Genomic DNA, 20,700 nt, shown 5'->3' on the forward strand with positions numbered 1-20,700 from the left:
TTTATTTTTTTTTTTTATACAAAATAATTTTATTGTATTTAATATACTTATATTTTGTACCTTTTAAAGAAAAATATACATAAATTATTTTCCTTTTAAAATTTTATTTCACACATTGTTTAATTATTTTTTATATCTAAATATGTTTTTTATACAAAACTGCTGTGTTATATATTCAGTATTTATGTAAAATAATACTTTTATATTTAATTTTTAAGTTTTTCACATTATATTGAAATGTTTATATTATTTTTAATATGTATATTTTTAAGGTTAAAGGCACTGCGTGCCGTGTATGTTAATAAATAAAATATCTTATTGCTATAATTTCTGCATTTTTGACTTTAAAATGGCAAAAAGTGGACTCCTGTGAGGTACAGATATTTTTTACATTAATGTTATATTTATTTATTTATTAACATACACGGCATAATTGCCTTTTACAGATTTATAATATAAACATATAAGGTTTGATATTTTTTAAACTACATATTTGCACTCAAAACTAAGGAACAATAATCAAGCCTAAAAATTATATAACATAATATTAAAAAAAAAAAAAAAGTTTAAATAAAACAAAAGTTTGAAATAAGAAGTATACGAGAACTTTAAAAATTAAAAAAAAAGTAAATCAAATTTTAAACATAATAAGGTTTATAATAAAAATATATATAAAAAAAAAAAATAAAAAAAAACAGAAAATCATATATGAAGTAACTACATTAAATATGATTACTGCTCATCTTTGAAAAAGTTTATAAGGTTTGTTCTATAAGAACAATACCCCACATTAAATATATCCGATATGTGGGAACAACTATTGCCGAGTTCATGAAGTCGGCTCAATACGGCATTACAATCATACACTGTGCGTGAGTTACTACTGCAAAACGGTGGCACCCGCCTAGTTATCCTTCCAGGCACCCTGAAGTTGACGAGTGACAAAAGTTCTGGGCAATCCCATATAGAATGCACAATTTTATACAAATTTAACAGGTCTATAATTTTTCTTCTATCGTTAAGTTTAAGCAAATTTAATGTTTTTAATAAAAAATCGTAATTTAAAAATTCATGACTAATTCCAAGTACAAACTATAACTGTACTATATTGTACAAACTTAACTAGAGGAACACAGTTTACACCCATATTTATATCGTAATATGTAATTTGCAAAAATTCGATATTGTAAAATTACATATATTTCAGTTTTTGGCAATATGTTTATGAATTGTCTCAGAAAAAGTTGTCATGTCTAGTCTCAACCCATTCATAAAGGTCCGACTTTTGACATGTCCATCGTCAAGTGTTTGTTAAATTTGGTCATGCCATATCTATCTCGGTCTTTCTCGTTTTCTGCAGGCGTTCGGGCGTTCTTCCGCCGTCCACTCGCTCTGCAGGTCGAAACTAACGCAGAACTCCTTTCTTGGTTTTGTTGATGATGATTATCTCAGCTTCACATCATACTCGGATCCTCACATAATGTCTTTTATCCTTGTTTTTCCGATTCCAACTATGCTTTCATACACGAGAATAGGCACCAGGTCTCCACTGTGAACTGTCAATTTTGCCTCCTGTGACATCAATTTATTTGCCAAGATTGATTGAAGTGTTTCCAGTAATCACCCTTTTTTCAATATATTTCTCGAAGCGATATAATACATTTACTCGCATTGTTTTTATAAGCCTTTGAATTAATAATTATGATGGTATCTTGCGCAGAAAATATTACATCTGATTAGAAAAAAATCCTTTAATGGCATTGAATTACTTTTACCAGAACAAGTCAATGTGTGATGAAATTAAAAATACAGTACAATGGCGTTTTGTTCGCCAAACAATCGAGCGAAAAAACATAAAATTTAATTAATTATGTGTGTTTCACAAGGATTAAAGACTTACAATTGTACTTGCTGAATTGCGTATCTGTACAAAATGTACCTACCCATGAATTAAATTTTGGTGTTCTCACCGAGAATCCAACCTATTTTATTAAAGCATATTATCTTATAGCACTACAGCGATTTTTTTTTACTAACTTTTTTACTAATTTGGCTGTTTGCTGATGGCACTAAGATTCTCAAACAGATTGACAACCCTTCCGATTGTTCACTATTACAATCTGATTTCCTGTCTTTTAGCACCTGGTACTCATCCAATAATCTACATCTCAACTTAAGTAAGTGCAAGTTTATGAGATTTTTTCGTCTGGAAAATTCAATCATATACGACTACTCACTCAACGATGAAATGTGTCTAGTATACGAGATTTAGGTATTATACTTGACACTAAACTTTCTTTTACAATTCATATTGAACATGCTATCAATAAATCCTTATAATAAAATATCAATAACCTTAAAACTCTCTTCTGTTCCCTAGTTCGCCCGCACCTAGAGTATTCCTCTGTAATCTGGCCTCCATATTATGATGTTCACATAAAAAATATTGAATCAGTTCGACATCGTTTTTAAATAGAGATAACCTGTAAATTGGGCTTATCCAGAGACCAATATACGTAAGTATAATGAGTTAGAAACTAGCTTAAATATATCTTCTCTTCAAGACTGTCGAAATTAATTCAGCCTTCTAGTCCTATTTAAAATTCTCAACTCACTCTTTGATGCGCCTGAACTACTGAGCTCAATAAAATTAAATATCCCTACTAGAAACCTCAGACGAAACTCTTTCATACCGATAACCATAGAATTAAATATGGTTTTTAACCTTATGTTCAGAATTCTTAGATCTGCCAACAAATATACCAGTCTTGATTTCTTTGATAACAAGTTGTCTTCTTTCAAACGATCACTGAATCAAATTCAATTATTAACACCTCTCTTCCGCTTCCACTCCAACCAAGTCTACCATACACCATTGTGTCTTTCTTTTTTTAATTTTTTTTCGCTCTCTGTTGCAACAAATTCAGTTTTAATAAAATTTTAATAAATGTACTCTCGTTTTACTGCACATTCGTCGGTAAAATAGCATTTGGCCTACTAAATTCAGTGCAGCTTGCATTGGTCCTAATAACGGAATTCTTACAAAAGTTCCTCTCACTAGTACTTTTTTTAATCTCAACAATCGGCGCATTCACTTTCCGCTAAAGGTCAAAATTTGAATAGCGTTTACTGTAAAGCCATGAACATAATTATAATCACTTGTAGGATATTCCCACAGCGCCATTATGTTTTCTCCTATAGCCAAAACTCTTAACGATAGGGTCAATTGTTAACTAATCAAGCGAAAGATGAATACCGCAAAATGTTAATGATTTGTTCAATTAGAGCAGAGATTCTCAAGTGTTTTTCATGCACATTATTTAAAAGATCGAGCCTTCACTGACATAATGCATTAACACATTACAACAGAGATGAATAACATTTGTACAGAAAAATAGATCGCTCGACTTGTAATTAACTCCTTTTTTAACAAATTACAACAGGGATGGAGAATACCTTAAAAAAGAGAATATGGAATCTAGGCATTTACAGGGTTTGTGACCTGTCATTGGCTGGTTTATTCTCCATCCCTGTTGTAATTTGTTAATCTAAATGACTCCCGAGGGGGTGAAATCCAGTCTTTTGTCTACAAACATTTGGACAAACTCAAATATTGTAACTCCTTTTTTGTTTATAACGTCAGTATAATATTCTGTATTGTGTATGGCAGGTCATAAGCCCTATGGCCCTATGGTATGGTATGCTCCCCCAGCAGAGGTGCGAGGCTGTGAAAGTGAAGTGATGTTTCGGAAAAAAACTTAAAACCCACTTGTTCTCTAAATCATTTGAATAAATCCGTAGCATGTGATACCAAAACCAAATAAATTGTTTTAATTAAATTACAAATTTAAATTCTTCAATTAAATTTATTTATCCATAGAATCACTATGCAAAGCGCCCTTGAGGTATTATATTACGAAAATAGCTCTATATAAGTTATCCATAATAATTAAAATTAGCGCTGTAAATGCTTAGATTTTCGTACAGGGTTTCTTTTCCCTATCTGAACTTTGATCAAATCCCTTAAGAGTCAAATTTTGTAATAAATTAATTATATTAACATATTACAACAGATATGAAGAACATTTAAGAAAAGGTTATATAGAAGTCTAGGCATCTACAGGGCTTATGACCTGTCAATGGCTGGTTTAAGTGGCCACTTTACACACTGTGTAACATTCACCATTCTGCCTATATTTGAACATCTATATTCCTTCAATTCTTTCATCTGTTGATGTTTGTGAAGTTAAAGAGCTGAAACCTTTATTTATGCGGGTGAGATTCATCTAATTGAATTATTTCACCTACATACTAGGCAACGCCTGAAAATGTTATTTTTTCAATTTCTATACTTCTTCATGGACCAGGTAATTTATCAACAATATTTTGAGTTTGTCCAAATTTTTGTACACAAGGACTGGATTCAACTCCCTGGGGAGCTGTTTTTATTAACATATTACAACAGAGATGAAGAACATTGAACAAGAACCTGGACTTCCATATTACCTTTTCTTAAATGGGGAGCTCCCCAGGGAGTTGAATCCAGTCCTTGTCTACAAAAATTAGGACAAACTCAAAATATTGTTTATTAATTATAAATTTAGTTAAGTCTAAAAAGAATATTGAATTTTTGTTCTATTTTTTTGATCGTTTGCGATCTTTGAATTAGAATGTTAAGAGTTCATTATTCGTGGCACAATTGTGGGATTTCTTCAATTGTTGCGAATGAATGGCTCTTGCTCCCATCAGATAGATTTTCACTCCATCATGCTTCACTTCTACTCTAATAGATATTATAATACTGCATATTATATTTACTATTCAATTCGGTACAATGATATTCATTTTATATTTATCATCATGACTATCAATAGTGAATTATTTATTAGTAGGCTCTCTTAGATATTTCTCTTTTTTATCAATAGTAAAATGATAATTTTGGAAAGCATTTATTTTGTAAAGGAATTTTTTCAATTAAAAAATCAATGGAAACCATAAACTTTAATAATAATATGTAATTTACATTGTTCAACATAATATTAAGTATATACTTGAAACAAAAAGAAATGTTTCAATTTCATATTTTTTATTATTGAAATAAACGGCACTTAGCGCCTTTTTTACATTTATCGCAATAATGTACATTCATGAAAGTAGAATTTTAAGTAAATGATGGCATTTAAAACGAATGAATGAATATTTACAAATTAGGAAGTCTGAAAAGATAAACATAATGATAATTATACAGGGTGTTCTTTAAGCCCTGTCACACCCGAAACCACGATGATCAGTATGGGCAAGAAGACATATTAGCATAATTAAAACAATATTTAGAACGCAGAATTTTTTTAAAAATAAAATATTTAAAAAATACAAATGGTTGCTTACTTCTGCAGGGGAGAAGCGAGGGGGGCGTGGCCATGTGGTTGACGGTGTATCAGACTCCTTCCTCCCCTCGCTTCACCCTTGCAGAAGTAAGCAACCATTTGTTTTTTGAAATATTTTATTTTCGTAAATTTTATTCGTTCTAAAAATTTATTTTAATGTGCCAATATGTCTTCTTGGTCAGACTGATCATCGTGGTTTCGGATGTGACAGGGTTTAAAGAACACACTGTATAAACTGATATAAAAATATTGATAAATAAAATTGGTAATAGAAATATTTTGAACCTGTAAAAAAACTTTTTAATTATGACAAAAATGTTTTGATTATGTCCAAATGTTTGCAGACGGGCAGGGAACTTTACACATAGGTAAAATGGTCAATGTTACACAGTTTGTAAAGTCGCCACTTAAACCAGCCAATGACAGGTCATAAGCCCTGTAGATGTCTAGACTTCCACATTCCCAATAATAAAATATTTTCCCTCCCTGTTGCAAATAATTGAAATATAAGACAATTTTAAATAACACTAAACGATAAAATATATGTATATACATTCTTTTTTAAAACTTCTATATACAGGGTGTTCTTTAAACCCTTTCACATCCGAAACCACGATGATCAGTATGAACAAGAAGACATATTGGCACATTAAAATTAATTTTTAGAACGAATAAAATTTAAAAAAAAATATATAAAGAAAATCAAATGGTTGCTTACTTCTGCAGGGGAGAATCGAGGAGGAGGAGGAGAGAACTTTTCCCCTGCAGAAATAAGCAACCATTTCTTTATTTCAAATATTTTATTTTTTTAAATTTTTTTTGTTCTAAATATATTTTTAAATATGCTAATATTTTTTCTTGCCCATACTGATCATTGTGGTTTCGGATGTGACAGGGTTTGAAGAACACCCTGTATATGTATTAATAAAATATATGTATAAATGATAAAGATAAATAATTTGTGCCTATAAATAAAATCAGAAAAAGAACGAAAAAAAAACATTCATAAAGAAATTCAAACAATAAAATATATAGCTTCCCTATCTATGAAATACATGAGAAGTGCCGCCCCGTAGGTACTAAACTTCACATACAACAAGTCACCAACGTCTTGTTACTTAGAGTGTGAAGTCAATTGATGACTGCATTTTTACCATATGAAGTCGAAGTATTGTTGCCACAGTTCTTGGTAGGTTTGCCGAGTTGTCCTTCTTGGTACATTAAAATTAATTAGTGATATAATTGCAGGGGTGTTAAACGTGGAATGTTATATTATATTAAATTGAAAAAGTACATTTTCCTGTGATTAAAATAAAATAAATATCTACAGTATCGTTTAGTACTGACTTCAATATTAATAATACGATGATTATCTTACGCACGAGGATTTCTGATTATAATTCCAGTGGGATCACAAAAATGAAATGTGAATTTTATATATCTGATTAATGAATTAGCACTATAATTAGGTCACTCGGCCTGTGCCTTTGATGCAAAAAGTTGAACTACAGTGATTTTTTTAAGAACGTCGCATCGGGTCGCGGACAGTTCTGTTAAATTTAGGAATGTGCTAACTCCCAAACCCCAGAAATGTTTTTATATTAAATCAGAATATTAGTTCCGCAAATCGACTTTTTATGGGAAAATATTGATTTTAAAAAATGTATTAATTATCCGGCACAAATGCCATATTGACAAGCTTGCATAAGTTTCATGCATAAATTAGATTAAAAAATTGTAAAATGTTTGATATAGATTTTTTGAAATCGGATATTCTAATCGTTAAAAAAATCGGTTGAAGGGCCAGTTGCACAAAAAAATAATTATTTCGTTTTCGTTACAATGAAAAAAATAGGTCGCACGACAAAAGTAAGACAAAACCACACATTTTGCCTGCAACGGAAACGCACCAATTGTTTAACTTTACTTTTTTTAACTTAACAATTGTTGTAAGATGCCACAAGGATCAGTTGCACCACAAAAAGTTGGTAAAAAATGTAAAATAACTATTGCGTTTGCGTCAAAATAGGCCAAAGGTTGTTTTATCGTAATTTTTTCATGCAGCCGATTTCGTTCACTTCGACGAAAACGCAACAATTTATTAACTTTAAACTTTTTTAACTTAACTTTTTTTAGTGCAACTGGCTCTTGTATTACAGTAAAACTACCGTTGGATCATTTTTTTTATTTACTTGAAAAAACAGTTGTTTTAGTTACAGTTTTTGTAGTTTTGATGTTGTAAACTAGGTCCCCAAACATACGAAATGAATGACTTACTCCAGATCTGTATTGTCGAATAAAATCAACCGGTTTAAATATCTCGTACTCTAATCCAACCGGTTACTCTCGTAATCTTATAGGGAGTAGGGAGACATACTTCGTAGTTTGTAGTAGGCTTAATAACCACTCGGTTAAGCTATGCTAAATGTCGATTCGTAATGCTTGTCATGTTAATCTGCCCTTCTCGAGTACTATCGATTATAGAGAATCGTTACGAAATACACACTCGGGTCTTTAAACTCATTGAAGTATTTGTTTTGCCTAAGTAGAAGCCCACATGGTATTACAATAAAATTTATTGAAATTGGTAGTTTAATTACCTATGGCTTCACTATCTATCTAGTATTTGTATGATAAAATCGACGTGTGACAGATACGGATGACGAAATCAGAAATTAATGCAAATCTATAGCCCAATCACAAATAACTATCGACGTGATAACAATTTCTCACCATGGTTGTTTATTGTATTCGCGATCACAATGGAACATCCGTAAACACCTAATATTTACGTTTCGCGACGTATGATCCTGTTGCGCAATCACATATTTTAATTTCATCGGTGTAAATATGGAAAATATTCCAAAACTGCTATTTGTATTTATTCATTTATTATTTATCATGCTATTTATTGCATTTAGCCGGCGCGGCGGTTGGCAAGCCAAATGTCAAGAAAAGCAGTCGCCATAGTAATTGTAATTTAATTTTCACTTTTTTGTACTCCTAGGTACTCCTTACTATTTTGCAACTGCAATATATTGTATTATTTTTTTATGGTAAACGCCGATTTTTCGCCAATGAACTGCATTTATTTACATGGAAAACAAAAAACAAACCAACACGAGCGTTGATTTAGAGATTACACACTCGTTGACTTATGACTGCGATAACATAAGCATACTCATTATTATTCTCTGTGATCGCTCAAATGCTTAGCATGTTTTTAAACACGTCGATAGTTAATTGTGATTGTGCTACTGGGGACATTCAGAGGTACATTCTCAAAACAAAATGAGTCAATATTACAATATTAAATCAATGTAATCAAGTAAACGAATAAATGAAAATAGCAGTTTTGCTTTTTTTTTCATATTTACACGGGTGAAATTCATATATGTGATTGCGCAGCAGGATGTCAGATGTGATACGTCGTGAAATGTAAATATTTTGACATTTAATATTAGGTGTTCACGGATGTTTCAATGCGATCGCGAATGCGATAAACAACCTATGTGAGAAATTGTTATCACGTCGCTTTTTAGCACGTCGATAGTTATTTGTGATTGAGCTACTGGGAGTTGATAGTCGAAATAATTAAGAAATGGTCACGTGTTTGAATGCATGATTGAACAACGGTAAAATGGCTAAAAAAGAATGTTAACATAATGGACAAGATCAGATAAATCAAAACCTATTAATCCTTCCCCGATCACGTGAAAATACGACGTAATAGAAGGACATACGTAACAAGTATATATGTAAATGAAAAAATAAAATAAACAGCTTATTCCCAAACGCAAGTCGGGAGATTTAATGGTATGCTTTCCCTATACATTTGTTTATATGTGCGTATTAGTGTTGTGTAAAAGAAATCCTTCAGGGGGGTGTTAGCAAGTTTAGCCACTTCAGATTAACTAGCGAATTCAACCATAGTTGGACTGCAAGAATCAGGAGTTTCCTTGTTTTCCCAACTCTCCCCGATACCTAAGGATCCTACATTTCAGGAAGAGAATCGAAAGATGGAACCTTACCTTACCGAAACATTTCTGTTGCTCTACATCAGTGTTTCTTAACCTGTGGTCCGCGGATCCCTGGAGGTCTGCAAATATTAGTATGGGGGTCCGCAGTCTCATCTCTGGACCATTTAACAATAGTAAATAAATACCACCAAAAGCCTCGTAATCGCTACGCTTACTTAACACGGCGAACGTGCGACAGCGAGCAGTGTGCGAGACTGACTGAAGTGAAGTGAGTCAGTTACAGTGTTGCCATTTTTAAAATTTCATTTTGAAATGCCCCTGTGACATTTTTTCATAAAATCCGCCAGGATCCGTATTCTTAAAAATTCCGTTAAATACGAAATTTTCCCGCTTTAAGAGCACTCCGATCCGCCAGATATGACGGGAAATCCGTCAAGATGGCATCGCCGGTCAGTTAGTTAAATAAGTGCATGCAGTCGTGACTCTTTTTACTAAGGGGGTCCTTCAAAATTGTGCTTGATTTCCTAGGGGTCCGTGACTAAAAAGGTTAGGAAACACTTCTCTACATAATCAATAGGATTGTATTGTGGTATAAAAGTGGTATTGCATCCATTCTGGCTGTATTTACGGGGAAGTAGTCGTAGTAATATAGTGACCGGAGAGATTTATTGGACACGTTGTGACTCGGATTGTTCTACTTTCAGTAAATAGAAAAGGTTAAGGCTCAACGAGTCACTCGCAAACATGAGTCCGTTGCGTAAAGTGCCGTATCGAAGTGTTTACGACGAATGGATCTAGCATCTAGACCGACCGCAGTAATGTTGGACAACTCCAGCGCCAGCCTCAGTACGAGCGATGTCGAGGAGTGCGGAAGGAGGAAATCCGTCTTCTACATTCCTCTGTCGGAGAGTCTGGAAAACTACCTGCCTCCGTCTCCGCACCCGCCTGTCTACACCCCCGCGCCGCAGAGGCTTCTTCTCCGGGCGAGGAAAAGCGTCACCAGAATATCCATCAGCCCCACGAGAGACAAGTCCAAAGCCTTCAACACGTTCCCCACGAAAGCCCCTCCGAAGAACCTCGGCCTATCCAAATGCTCCAGTGATATTGACTTTAATGAACCCCGAAGTAAAAAAGACACTAATTCTAGCTCGTGCGACCTCCGATGCAATAGTTCCAGCAATTCTACCAAATCGTTAAGTATCGTTAATAGTACGGATAAAATCATGAAGGACGATAACAGATTACAAGTTAAGGTCGAAACATCAAAGTCACAAACGGACATTCCATCAATAATGTTAGTTACGGTGCTCGCTAAAGAAATAGAAGTTTGTAAAACTCCGTTGAAAAGTACACTCAGTTGTGGTTCTCCTGATCCTAAGTTATCGCATAAAAAAGAGCGAAGTTTTATTGGTTTAACAACATCAAAATCAGCTTCTAGAATCAATCTGTCATCGGATGGTAAATCTCCAAGAACTTCACTGCTGAGTACTCCTAAAATACTGAAATCAAGTTCAAAAAGTAACATGTCTCTGCTCGCTGTAGATTCCCCAAAAAGTCCAGATTCAAAAGATAAAGCGAAAACTCTACCGCAGAATATGCTAACCAGAAGTCCGTTGAAAAGCAGCGGTGGATCTTCCATATTCCTATCGCCTCCGAGAACAGACACAAGCATGGTCCAAGAAAAGACGAAAAGCCCCGGTTTCAGTCTGATCAGGAGATCTCACAGCACGAAGTTGTCTAGGAGCAACTCCTTGCTGAAGGCATTTACCAAACCGGAACCGGAGGTGGTCGACTCTCCCGTGACGTATATAGACGGAGAATACTTCCAAGGGTTGCTGAAGGAGTTCGAGGACAGCTGCGGGAAGAAGGATCTGGTGCAGGCGTTGGTATATGGAACATTGGTGCAGGGTGCATCGGAAAGTGGGATGACCCCGTTGCAGGCGAGAAAAAGTGCAATAAGAGGATGTTTGGATGCAGAAGACGAAGGCGTACACTCTGGTAAATATTATTATTAATTTTAAGCGAGCAGCTTAAATCTGATATGCTTCAATCTATTTAAATGAAAGTTTGTTGTTGGCGCATTTTAAGTTTTCCGAAAACAAATCTAGTCCATTTTTGAACCCATTGAGACTACACATTGAGATCAGCTCTTGTGGCAACTTATTCCAACCATCAACAACCCTATTGCTCAGGAAATGCTTCCGTGGATTTAGATTGAATCTCGTTTTCTCCAGCCCGAGACTGTGGCCTCAAAGAAGAGCATCTTGTTTAAGCTCGAACATGGGATCCAAATTTGGGCAGCCAAAGTGACTGTTGAGTATCTTGTATGTCTCTATCAGGTCACTCCTTTCTCGCCGTTCCTGCAGCGTTGTGAGACCGAGAGTTTCTAGTCTCTCCACATATGGAAGCCGTTTTAGGGTCGGGGACAACTTTGGAGCTCGTCTTTGGACTCTTTCCAACAAGTTGATATCCTTAACAAAATAAAGATTCCATATCTGAAACCCATATTCGAGAGTAGATCTGATATATGTTTTGTATATTTTTAGTAGCATACTCGGTGTTATATATAAGAAGGCTTTTTTATCTAGTAGATAATCAAATTGGATTTTTTGCTATGTTTAATATGTGACATTCCCATTTGAAATCATCTGTTATTGTTATTCCGAGGTCTTTTTGTTGTTTCACAGTTTTCAAATCTACACCATTTAGACTATATTTAAATTTGGGGTTTTTCTAGCCGATTTGAAGAACTGTAGTATTTATTAACAGTACAATTTCAATTAAAAATACACAATCGATTAATCTACACGTGTAAAAAGTACAAAGCTCCAAAACATTATTTCTAGGTTTTATGTTGTACTCAAAATAGTATTAAAATTGCCATATATTCCAACTGAGATATATAACATTTTTGAGCATATAATATGAACGTCTAGGCTGTTGGCTGGTTAAGACCATTCTACATTTGAAATTTATATTGAACGTGGTTATGTATTATGATAAAATAAATCAAGGTAGCAAGGCTTATTACGGGAGTAAAAGAATATTCTCACATCTCACAACGTCTTCGAGATTTTCCCTGGTTAAAAAGCCCAGAGATAATAAAATACGAGCTTTGCTGGACAGTATTCAAATCCCTTCATGAAATGGCTCCGAGATACCTATCGGACCTTTGTATTAGGGAAAATACATGTCGAAGAAAATCATCACTTAGGTCAGCATTTGGTTCAGGAAGAGGAAAACTTGTCGAAATCCGGCGCTCCTCAAACTCTAGATTTGGAGATCGTGCTTTTGCCGTTGCCGGCCCCTCTGCCTGGAACCGATTGCCTTCAAACTTACGAATCATCGACAGTCCCAGTCAGTTCAGATCCCAACTAAAATCTCACTTCTTTAGTTTATCATACCCCCAATTTTAAATCAGAAAATATAATATGTCACTTTAGCTTAGTTATAATGTAAAATTTAGCATACGATTGTAAAGCTGAAAAAAAATGGTGTTTTATAAATCAGCCAAATATTATTATAAAACAACTTTGTTTTTAACCACTAAAGTAATGCTTTAAATATAATTTTTATTTGTAGAATGGTCTAAACCAGCCAACTAGACTACAAAGCTAAGCCAAAATTATTTTTTAAAAATTTTTGTGCATCTTATCATCAGCGCTATGATCTTTTGAAGTTTTGTATTTCTGAAATTACTCCGCGTGGGACGTCTCAAGTTTTCTTCCGCTTCTCGGTCAGTTCTGCCGATTGGTCCGTTGACGGTAAGTAAACCGAAAATCTTTCCCAGCTCTTATCATCGGTTGATGGTGACGTCGCTCAAAATAGTTAGTTTTGATTATTTTTTTCGTACATTTTCAAGAAACTTTGCCGTTCAATTTAATGCGTAAGAAAACTTTTTTGTATACAATTTCCCATAGGCCTGAAGTCCTCACTGCTTCTAACATTATTGAGACCGCGAATTTATTCATTTTCGCCAACGCAACTTGACATTTTACTTTGTACATTTTATAATAATACGTTGCTGAAAATATATAAGTCGATAACAAAGAAGAATACACCGTACACCGCTATGATAAATATAATGTTGTATTTAAATTAAAATCTTCACGTAAAATCCGCTAAGAAAAGGTCAATGCCGATCTTGCGTCACTTGTCTGATGCGTCGTCATTGCCCCCATCAACAATCGCCTCTTTTTTCATTACTTCTCAAATAAATGTTAATAATACATCATCATTCATATGAAATTAGCGTGTACGCTGGAGCTTCATTTTGCGCAGAAACTACGTTGCACTAGTACCGTGTAAAAAAAGACGATGCTAGATAGGTTTCCTTGTACTAAAATAAATTCGGAATTAAAAAACAAAGTATTGTTTACAATTTTTTTTTCTTACATATAACACACCACATGATAATACTTTGAAAAATCTCATCAAATATTATTTATAATCGCTATCATAATATTCGACTCAGCAAAAATCAAATGAGGGTTATGGGGGCACTGCAGATTGAATAAACCAATTCGCTAGAATGAATCTTTCTGAAACTTTTAGATGTAGCTTCTGCAGTGCAGATGAGGAAACACCTATACACATTATATGTAAATGTGACGCTTAATATCATAAAATAAACCGCATCCTTAGGGGACCACTAGTTAAACCCGAGGATCTTATATAGCCCGATACTTTATGGAGCTCTGAGGGAGAGATTTAGCAAAATGAAAACTCGCCTTCCACACAGTAACCAGACTCTTTAAGACCTGGGCTTGAGAGTGAGAATCGACTCTCGGGCCCCGTCAGAATAGATCTTCACAGGCCGCAGTGACGCCAGGAACATTTTGTAAAGCGCTCTTGAGGTATTATATTACGAAAATGGCGCTATATAAGTTATCCATAATAATAATAGGACTGGCCCCTACTTTAAAGAATTCATAATATATTATACGCCAATTTAGTAAAAGAGCGATGTAGGGTTTCCAATAACAAATGGTATAATTATATTACTATTACACATTGTTAAATTGATGTTCAAAATTATTTTAAGCATTTTAATTACTAAATAATATCAGTTTAAAGCGGAGTCCTGGGCTGGAATTGCGCGCGAAGAGATCCCTCTGTTAGCGTGTATTTTGATGCGTTTAAATGCGTTAAAAATGCGTTTTTTACGCGCGCTTTTGCGTTCAGAATACCACCCCTGGTGTCGACGCTTATTTATGGAAGTGAAGTATAGAATTGGAAAACAACAGCGATTGCAGTTTAACTGCCACAATCAACCTCATATAAATCAATGAAACAAAATAAACTGCATTTAATTTGATTTTTTGTCTTCATTTACGAAATTGCAAGATTTTTGTCCTGAACATTTCGACAAATGGGTCTTCCCCGGAATTGATCTTTCGGAGACGAAATTTCATTTCGTACAATAAAATGTTTGTATTCTTAATATTTATTTATTTTTTATTTTTTTATTTATTTTTATTTAAATCTTAAAGTAGGGCACACATATCATTCATATTGTTATGTGTGTTCTAATAATAACATTGCAAATATATTTAATTTATAAATTGTTTATCACATATGTCTTGACCATTATTTTAAATTTTGATATGTTTTTTTTCTACATAAATATTTTTTTCCATTTCGTAATACTTTTTAATTGCTTAAAATAAAATTGAATTTTGTGACTTTGCCTTTTTCCTAAATGGAAGTCTAATTTTGTTCTTTTCTCTAGTATTGTGATCGTGTTCATGCTGGTTCCGATCAATTTTTTTCCAAAATTCTGTTTTTTTATTTGAGTTTATAATTTTATGAACAAATATCATTGTATTGTAAAATATTCTTTGTTTATATGTTAATAATTTCATTTCATTTATCATCGACTTTACCCTCGTATATCTGTTTTTTTTCAAAATGATTCTAAAGGCTTTATTTTGTAATACAGTTAGTTTATCTATGTTTTCTTTGTTTGATAAAAATAAAATGCTAATATTTCGAATAAAAAAATAAAAAAATTTAATTCAGGTACATGTTATCCCCATTGTTGGAATGCGCCCACCTTCGAATGAATATTCAGATGTGAAAATCACCGAGGAAGTCGATGTTAGCAGTTGGCGCTAGTTCGCTGGCTTGTCACGGACGAGATTTCTCTGATTAGTTTGCACGAGATGGCAAAACGTGACGAAGGTTCGGAATCCTAGCTAGCCAGCTGGGTAAGTGGATCGTTGACTCCGTAAAGTACAAATGGTTCCAGTATAAACGGCGCCGACTTGCAATTTTATCATTGCAGACATTTCTTCGTCTAACTTTCCCTAGATACATAATGCACAGTCGTGCCGGGACTGGTCGGAATACTTACGTTACTTACAGCCATAGATCATACATTTTTAAATAAAAAAAAAATATAAATCATATAACACAAAGTATTTTACAAGTATAATACCTTGAATTACATTCCCAGGAGTTACAACAACTCAATTCGGAACAAAAATAATATTAGCATTTATAAAATAACACACATTGCGAACAACAAAGGAACAAAGCAAGTTTAGCACCTTTATAACTAAATATATACAACAACAATACATACGCCTAAAACCTTTTCTTACACAAGCAGAATAAATACATATAAAAAAAACGCCTTTAAGAATAAAAAAAAGTAGTGAATATACTAAGGGAGATAAGGTCATTAACATCACATGCCATGCAGATGATGCTGCCATAGTGATGATGAGAACACATCAATCTCAGTTAGCAAACATCTGGATGCCTAAGAAATGTCGTATAGTACAATGAACACATGATTATTGGAAACATGATTCGGATACACAAAACGTGTGTCAGACCAAATCATGGTGTATACAACAGAGGCGAGGATAGACAGAGATAAAATAAAAAAATACGTAAAACCAAATAGAAAAACTAAATGGAAAATTTTGTATTTTAATAATTAACATCGTGTCCGTACACCAATAAAATAGTACAAGATATTTTTATTAGGGCCTTCGACGTTTTTTTGTTTTTGAAAAAAGCAAAATATTACAATGAGAGCGGTATTAATATTTTTTTCGTGCGACGTACGATAAATTTTCTACAATGTTTTGAAATATGCATATTTTGAATTACCCGAAAACGAGATGTTACGCGCTCTGTGGGACAAATGGTACTTATGACGTTTATTGTGTCTATGTGCGCAATGTTTATTAGAAGCGCAGTCGACGGTCATAACGCGTGACGTCAAAATAACGTGATGCCTACTGCGAGCCGTTTTGTGCGTGTTCATTGTTAAACCCGAAAATTATAAAGGAAAACTTTTTTGAATACATTGATAGTTATACAATTAGAACCGGAAAAATCACTCTATATAATTTATTTTTAACGTTTTTTATTTTACTGAGAAATCTTGACAAAATAAAGTATAAAATTACAAAATGATTGGTACATACATAATTCATAATAAAGTTTCTACCTCTTTAATAGAGAGGAAACTCTTAGAGAGAAAGTTTGTTTTACATTTTTTTTTTTTTTATATACATTATATAGTTTACAAATATTTATTGAATATTGAATAAACTTTTATCTATAAACTGTTTGTCTATTTATTTTTATTTATTTATTTATTCATATTTTTCGCTTACAAACTATAAATTAATAATAAAAATAATGTGACCTCACTGGGGTTTCCCGTGCCGAGGACACTTAACAATTTAGTTTTTTTTTATTACATTTGAGAATAAACAAAGAAGACTCACTTAAAAAACAAACATAATTAAACAAATATTCAGACAGTTTTAAAAACAAGGTATTTATATACATCTATATTATTTATATTACAAAACACTACAAAACACACATATGTATTATATTTTATTTACATTTAATTTTAACTAACAGATTCCTTAAAATTAGATATTATATTCTAAAATATACACAATTTTCCTCTGTATAGGGTGAGTTTCATGTGTTTTTTTAAATTTATAATGAAATGTTTTAATATTTGTTATTGATTTTAGGATTTCTAAAAGATTATTAAAGTTTTTTTCCCAACAAATGAATAATGATTTAAAGCTGCAGTTATATTGCATCTGTGTAAAGTTAAATGATTTGAAAATCTAGAGTTTCGAGAATTTTGTAAATTAGTTTTTTTTTCTTTGAAGATTTGTATTTCAAGATGCTTTTTTAAAGATACCATCAATTGAGGGTATATCTAGTTCTTTAAAAATTAAATTTGAAGGGTAATTCTAGGCTTATTTAATATATGATGATTATGATAAAATTATAAATAAACTTATCAATGAAACTTCTTCTTTTAGTTTTACTTTTTATTATTTTGACCAACGAGCGCTTTCGCCTAAGTAGGCATCTTCAAGACTGGTGAATTGTTTTTACAACATTTACAGTTTTTTATACTATTCTTCACGTATTTTGGAGATATCTCTTAATCTGTCTTCATTGGAGAGACTTAGAACTGTGATGGACCTTATATTCCTTTTTTTAAAATACTTAATGCTTTAAGTGATGTCCCATCTCTGTTGCAATCAATTTCTTTTCATGTTCCCAACCGTGTGACCAGAAGTCAAAATCTGTCATTTATAAAATCTTCTAAGAGCAGCTTGGTTTTTAATGCCCCAATGTCCAGAATGAGTAGATTAGTACATTCATCACACGACTTAGAATTCTTTGGGATAGATCTTCCGTCTTTTCGTAGATCGCTTCGCGACTAAACAGTGTGGGATGAAGTTGGATTGGCATTGTTTAGCTCGAAGTCTTAGGTCTTTCGTTTTTATGAATATATTGTATACAATTATTGTTTTGACCTTGTTTGTCTTTGCTAAATAGTTTTATGTTCGTTTTGTTCAGTTTCTTGCATTTATGTTTCTTCATGTAACTGTTGTAATTGGCTTAGGCCGTATATATAATAAATAAATAAGATTAATTACGTATTTTAACGGGGGACAGAAACATAAATATTTACTATTTGCCTAAACAGTTCATTTTTGGGAGTTTTTGGACCGAAATTGGGACTAAGCTTTTATTATTTAAAATGTGGGAAAAGAACACATTTTAACAGATAAAGTTAGCATAATACTTCATTTTTGACTTTGATTTTGAGAAGTTTCATTGATAAGTTTATTTATAATTTTGTCATAACCATTCACTATAGAGTTTTATCAAGAAATTTGATAAAACTCCAGTATCAACAAATTTGACAAAACTCCAGTATCAACAAAAAACATCAATATTATTTAATATAATTTTAGCGATGGTTTTTGGGCAATCAAAAGTGGACGTAAATTTGTCTTGTAAGCTCCTCTCCAGCCTATGACTCCATACTGCAGAATAGACTGTATGATTGCGTAGTAAACAGTTTTAATATTTATTGGAGAGAGAATGTTTCTTGATCTAACAAATATGTAAAATGTTTTCTGACTCCTTTTACTATAGCATTTATTTGTAATTTTCATTTCATATTACTATTTAGTATAATACCAAGGTACTTTATATCATTAGACTTTTTTAGTGTCGTACATGTTTGTTATTCCCGACTTGTGAAAATGCCATATTATTGCAGACCTATATTTGTTTTTTTGGTTATACTAAATTGAAAACGTTCATATCGACGTGCGACGGTAGAAAGGACATGCAAATTTAAGCATAAAAAAAGTAGAGTGCAAATCTGCTCGTAAAAAAAATGCGACTTAAAAAATTTATTTTTTAATTATTTCCTGTCTCGACTAATCATATTGCTAGTGGTGATTTGCAATTTAATAATGTTGTTATAATTTAGCGTGGGTAGAGTGATACGCGTTACTTAAATAGTGCGTACCGACATTCATCATGACAAACTATTGTTTACAGCCTTGGTTTGTTCAATGACAAATTACACGTGGTCTTTGAATACTAAATTTATTTATTTATCTTTATATATATATATAATTCCTCTGTACGTGTGATGTCACTGAACTTCTCTTAAACGGCTTAACCGATTTACGTGCGGTTTTTTAGAGAATATAGATCTTTGCGCTGTGCGTGTTCATAGATATTATAATCTTCAATCTAATTTGTAAAAAAGAAGTAAGGAGGAAATGCATTTACAAAAAAATGGAAAGATGTTGTTTTTTTGTGTGTTAAAAGTTTGTTTTTCAATGTTTACCAACAGCATATATTTTGTGGATCTCAATCAGATTCTTTCCTTAAATTCCTTATAATTTCTACCCATTTATTTCTTTTTACTGGATTCTTGGTAATACTAAAATAATATTAAATTCAATACATTTTTAAAAATCCTACATAAGTACACTCCTCCTCCAAGTTGGTGAGAAGACCGGAGTTTGACGTTTGCAAAAAAAAGCCATATTTAAAAAAAAATTATATTATGTTTTGAAATTCAACCATAAACACGTACCTAGGTACCTACTAAAATTCAATATTTGAATATTAACAATTTTTGGTTTTGGACTTTAATCACAAACAAGTACCTAGGTACCTACTTATCTTTGAAATGATAAGTCTTTTTCCAAGTTAATAGCAGGCAAGTCAACGTCCGGAAAGAACAACGTCTATCGGGTCCGCTAGTTATTTATAAAACATCAACATTGGCAAAAGCATACAAGTTATGGAGTGCCTTTACGATTATTCTGTACATTTTGGTGTTATTTTTTATTAAAAATCTATGGCTCAAAATTTTAAAATACGTTTTGAAAGTATTTCGTATCGTATTTATATCGTACAGTAGCTTAATCACAAATAACTATAGACGTGCTTAAAAATATGCTAAGCATTTGAGCGATCACAATAAACAATAATGAACATGCTTAAGTTATCGCGGTCATTAGTCAATGCGTGTGTAATCTGTAAGTCAACGCTCGTGTCAGTTTGTTTTTTGTTTTCCTCGTAAATAAATACAGTTCATTGACGAAAAATCGGCGTTGTATTATAATAATAATAAAATACGCCACGCCCCTCTCACTTCTCCCCTGCAGAAGTCAGCAACCATTGTTTTTTAAATATGCTTATATGTATTTTTGCCCATACTGATCATCGTGGTTTCGGATGTGACAGGGTTTAATTAACACCCTGTATAAATAAATACTTAAAAAGTAAATCAAATAAATAAAATACTTTTTTTTTTAAATCTGTCATTTAAGTAAAACCGTTTTCATTTGATTGATCGAGTAACCCAATCAGGTTCATGTTTTCGCCCACTTTACGCTCAAAATTCATAATTATTATATTATGATATCTCATGCATATTCAGACAAGTGGAATACATAATATACACATCGTGCATAACACGATCCGCTGCGTGGTTACTGTTTACTGCTCGCTGCTCACAT

At 32.7% G+C, this 20,700-nt stretch overlaps 1 protein-coding gene across 2 annotated transcripts in view; it reads left to right on the forward strand.

Annotated features, from left to right (window-relative positions):
* raskol (Ras GTPase-activating protein raskol) overlaps positions 1-20,700 on the forward strand; it is a 102,563-nt gene that overhangs the window by 10,893 nt on the left and 70,970 nt on the right. The window contains exon 2 of one of the 2 annotated variants that reach the window (XM_088243662.1): positions 10,072-11,365. In XM_088243662.1, coding sequence (XP_088099788.1) covers positions 10,156-11,365 — 1,210 coding nt within the window. In that variant the 5' untranslated portion in view covers positions 10,072-10,155. Of the gene's footprint in view, positions 1-8,989; positions 11,366-20,700 lie in introns of those variants that run through there. The other variant, XM_088243663.1, reaches the window with a different exon arrangement.

Source organism: Micrasema longulum, unplaced genomic scaffold (genome assembly GCF_059751315.1).
Source record: "Micrasema longulum isolate JH-2025_06_02 unplaced genomic scaffold, ASM5975131v1 h1tg000224l, whole genome shotgun sequence".
NCBI lineage: Eukaryota > Metazoa > Arthropoda > Insecta > Trichoptera > Brachycentridae > Micrasema > Micrasema longulum.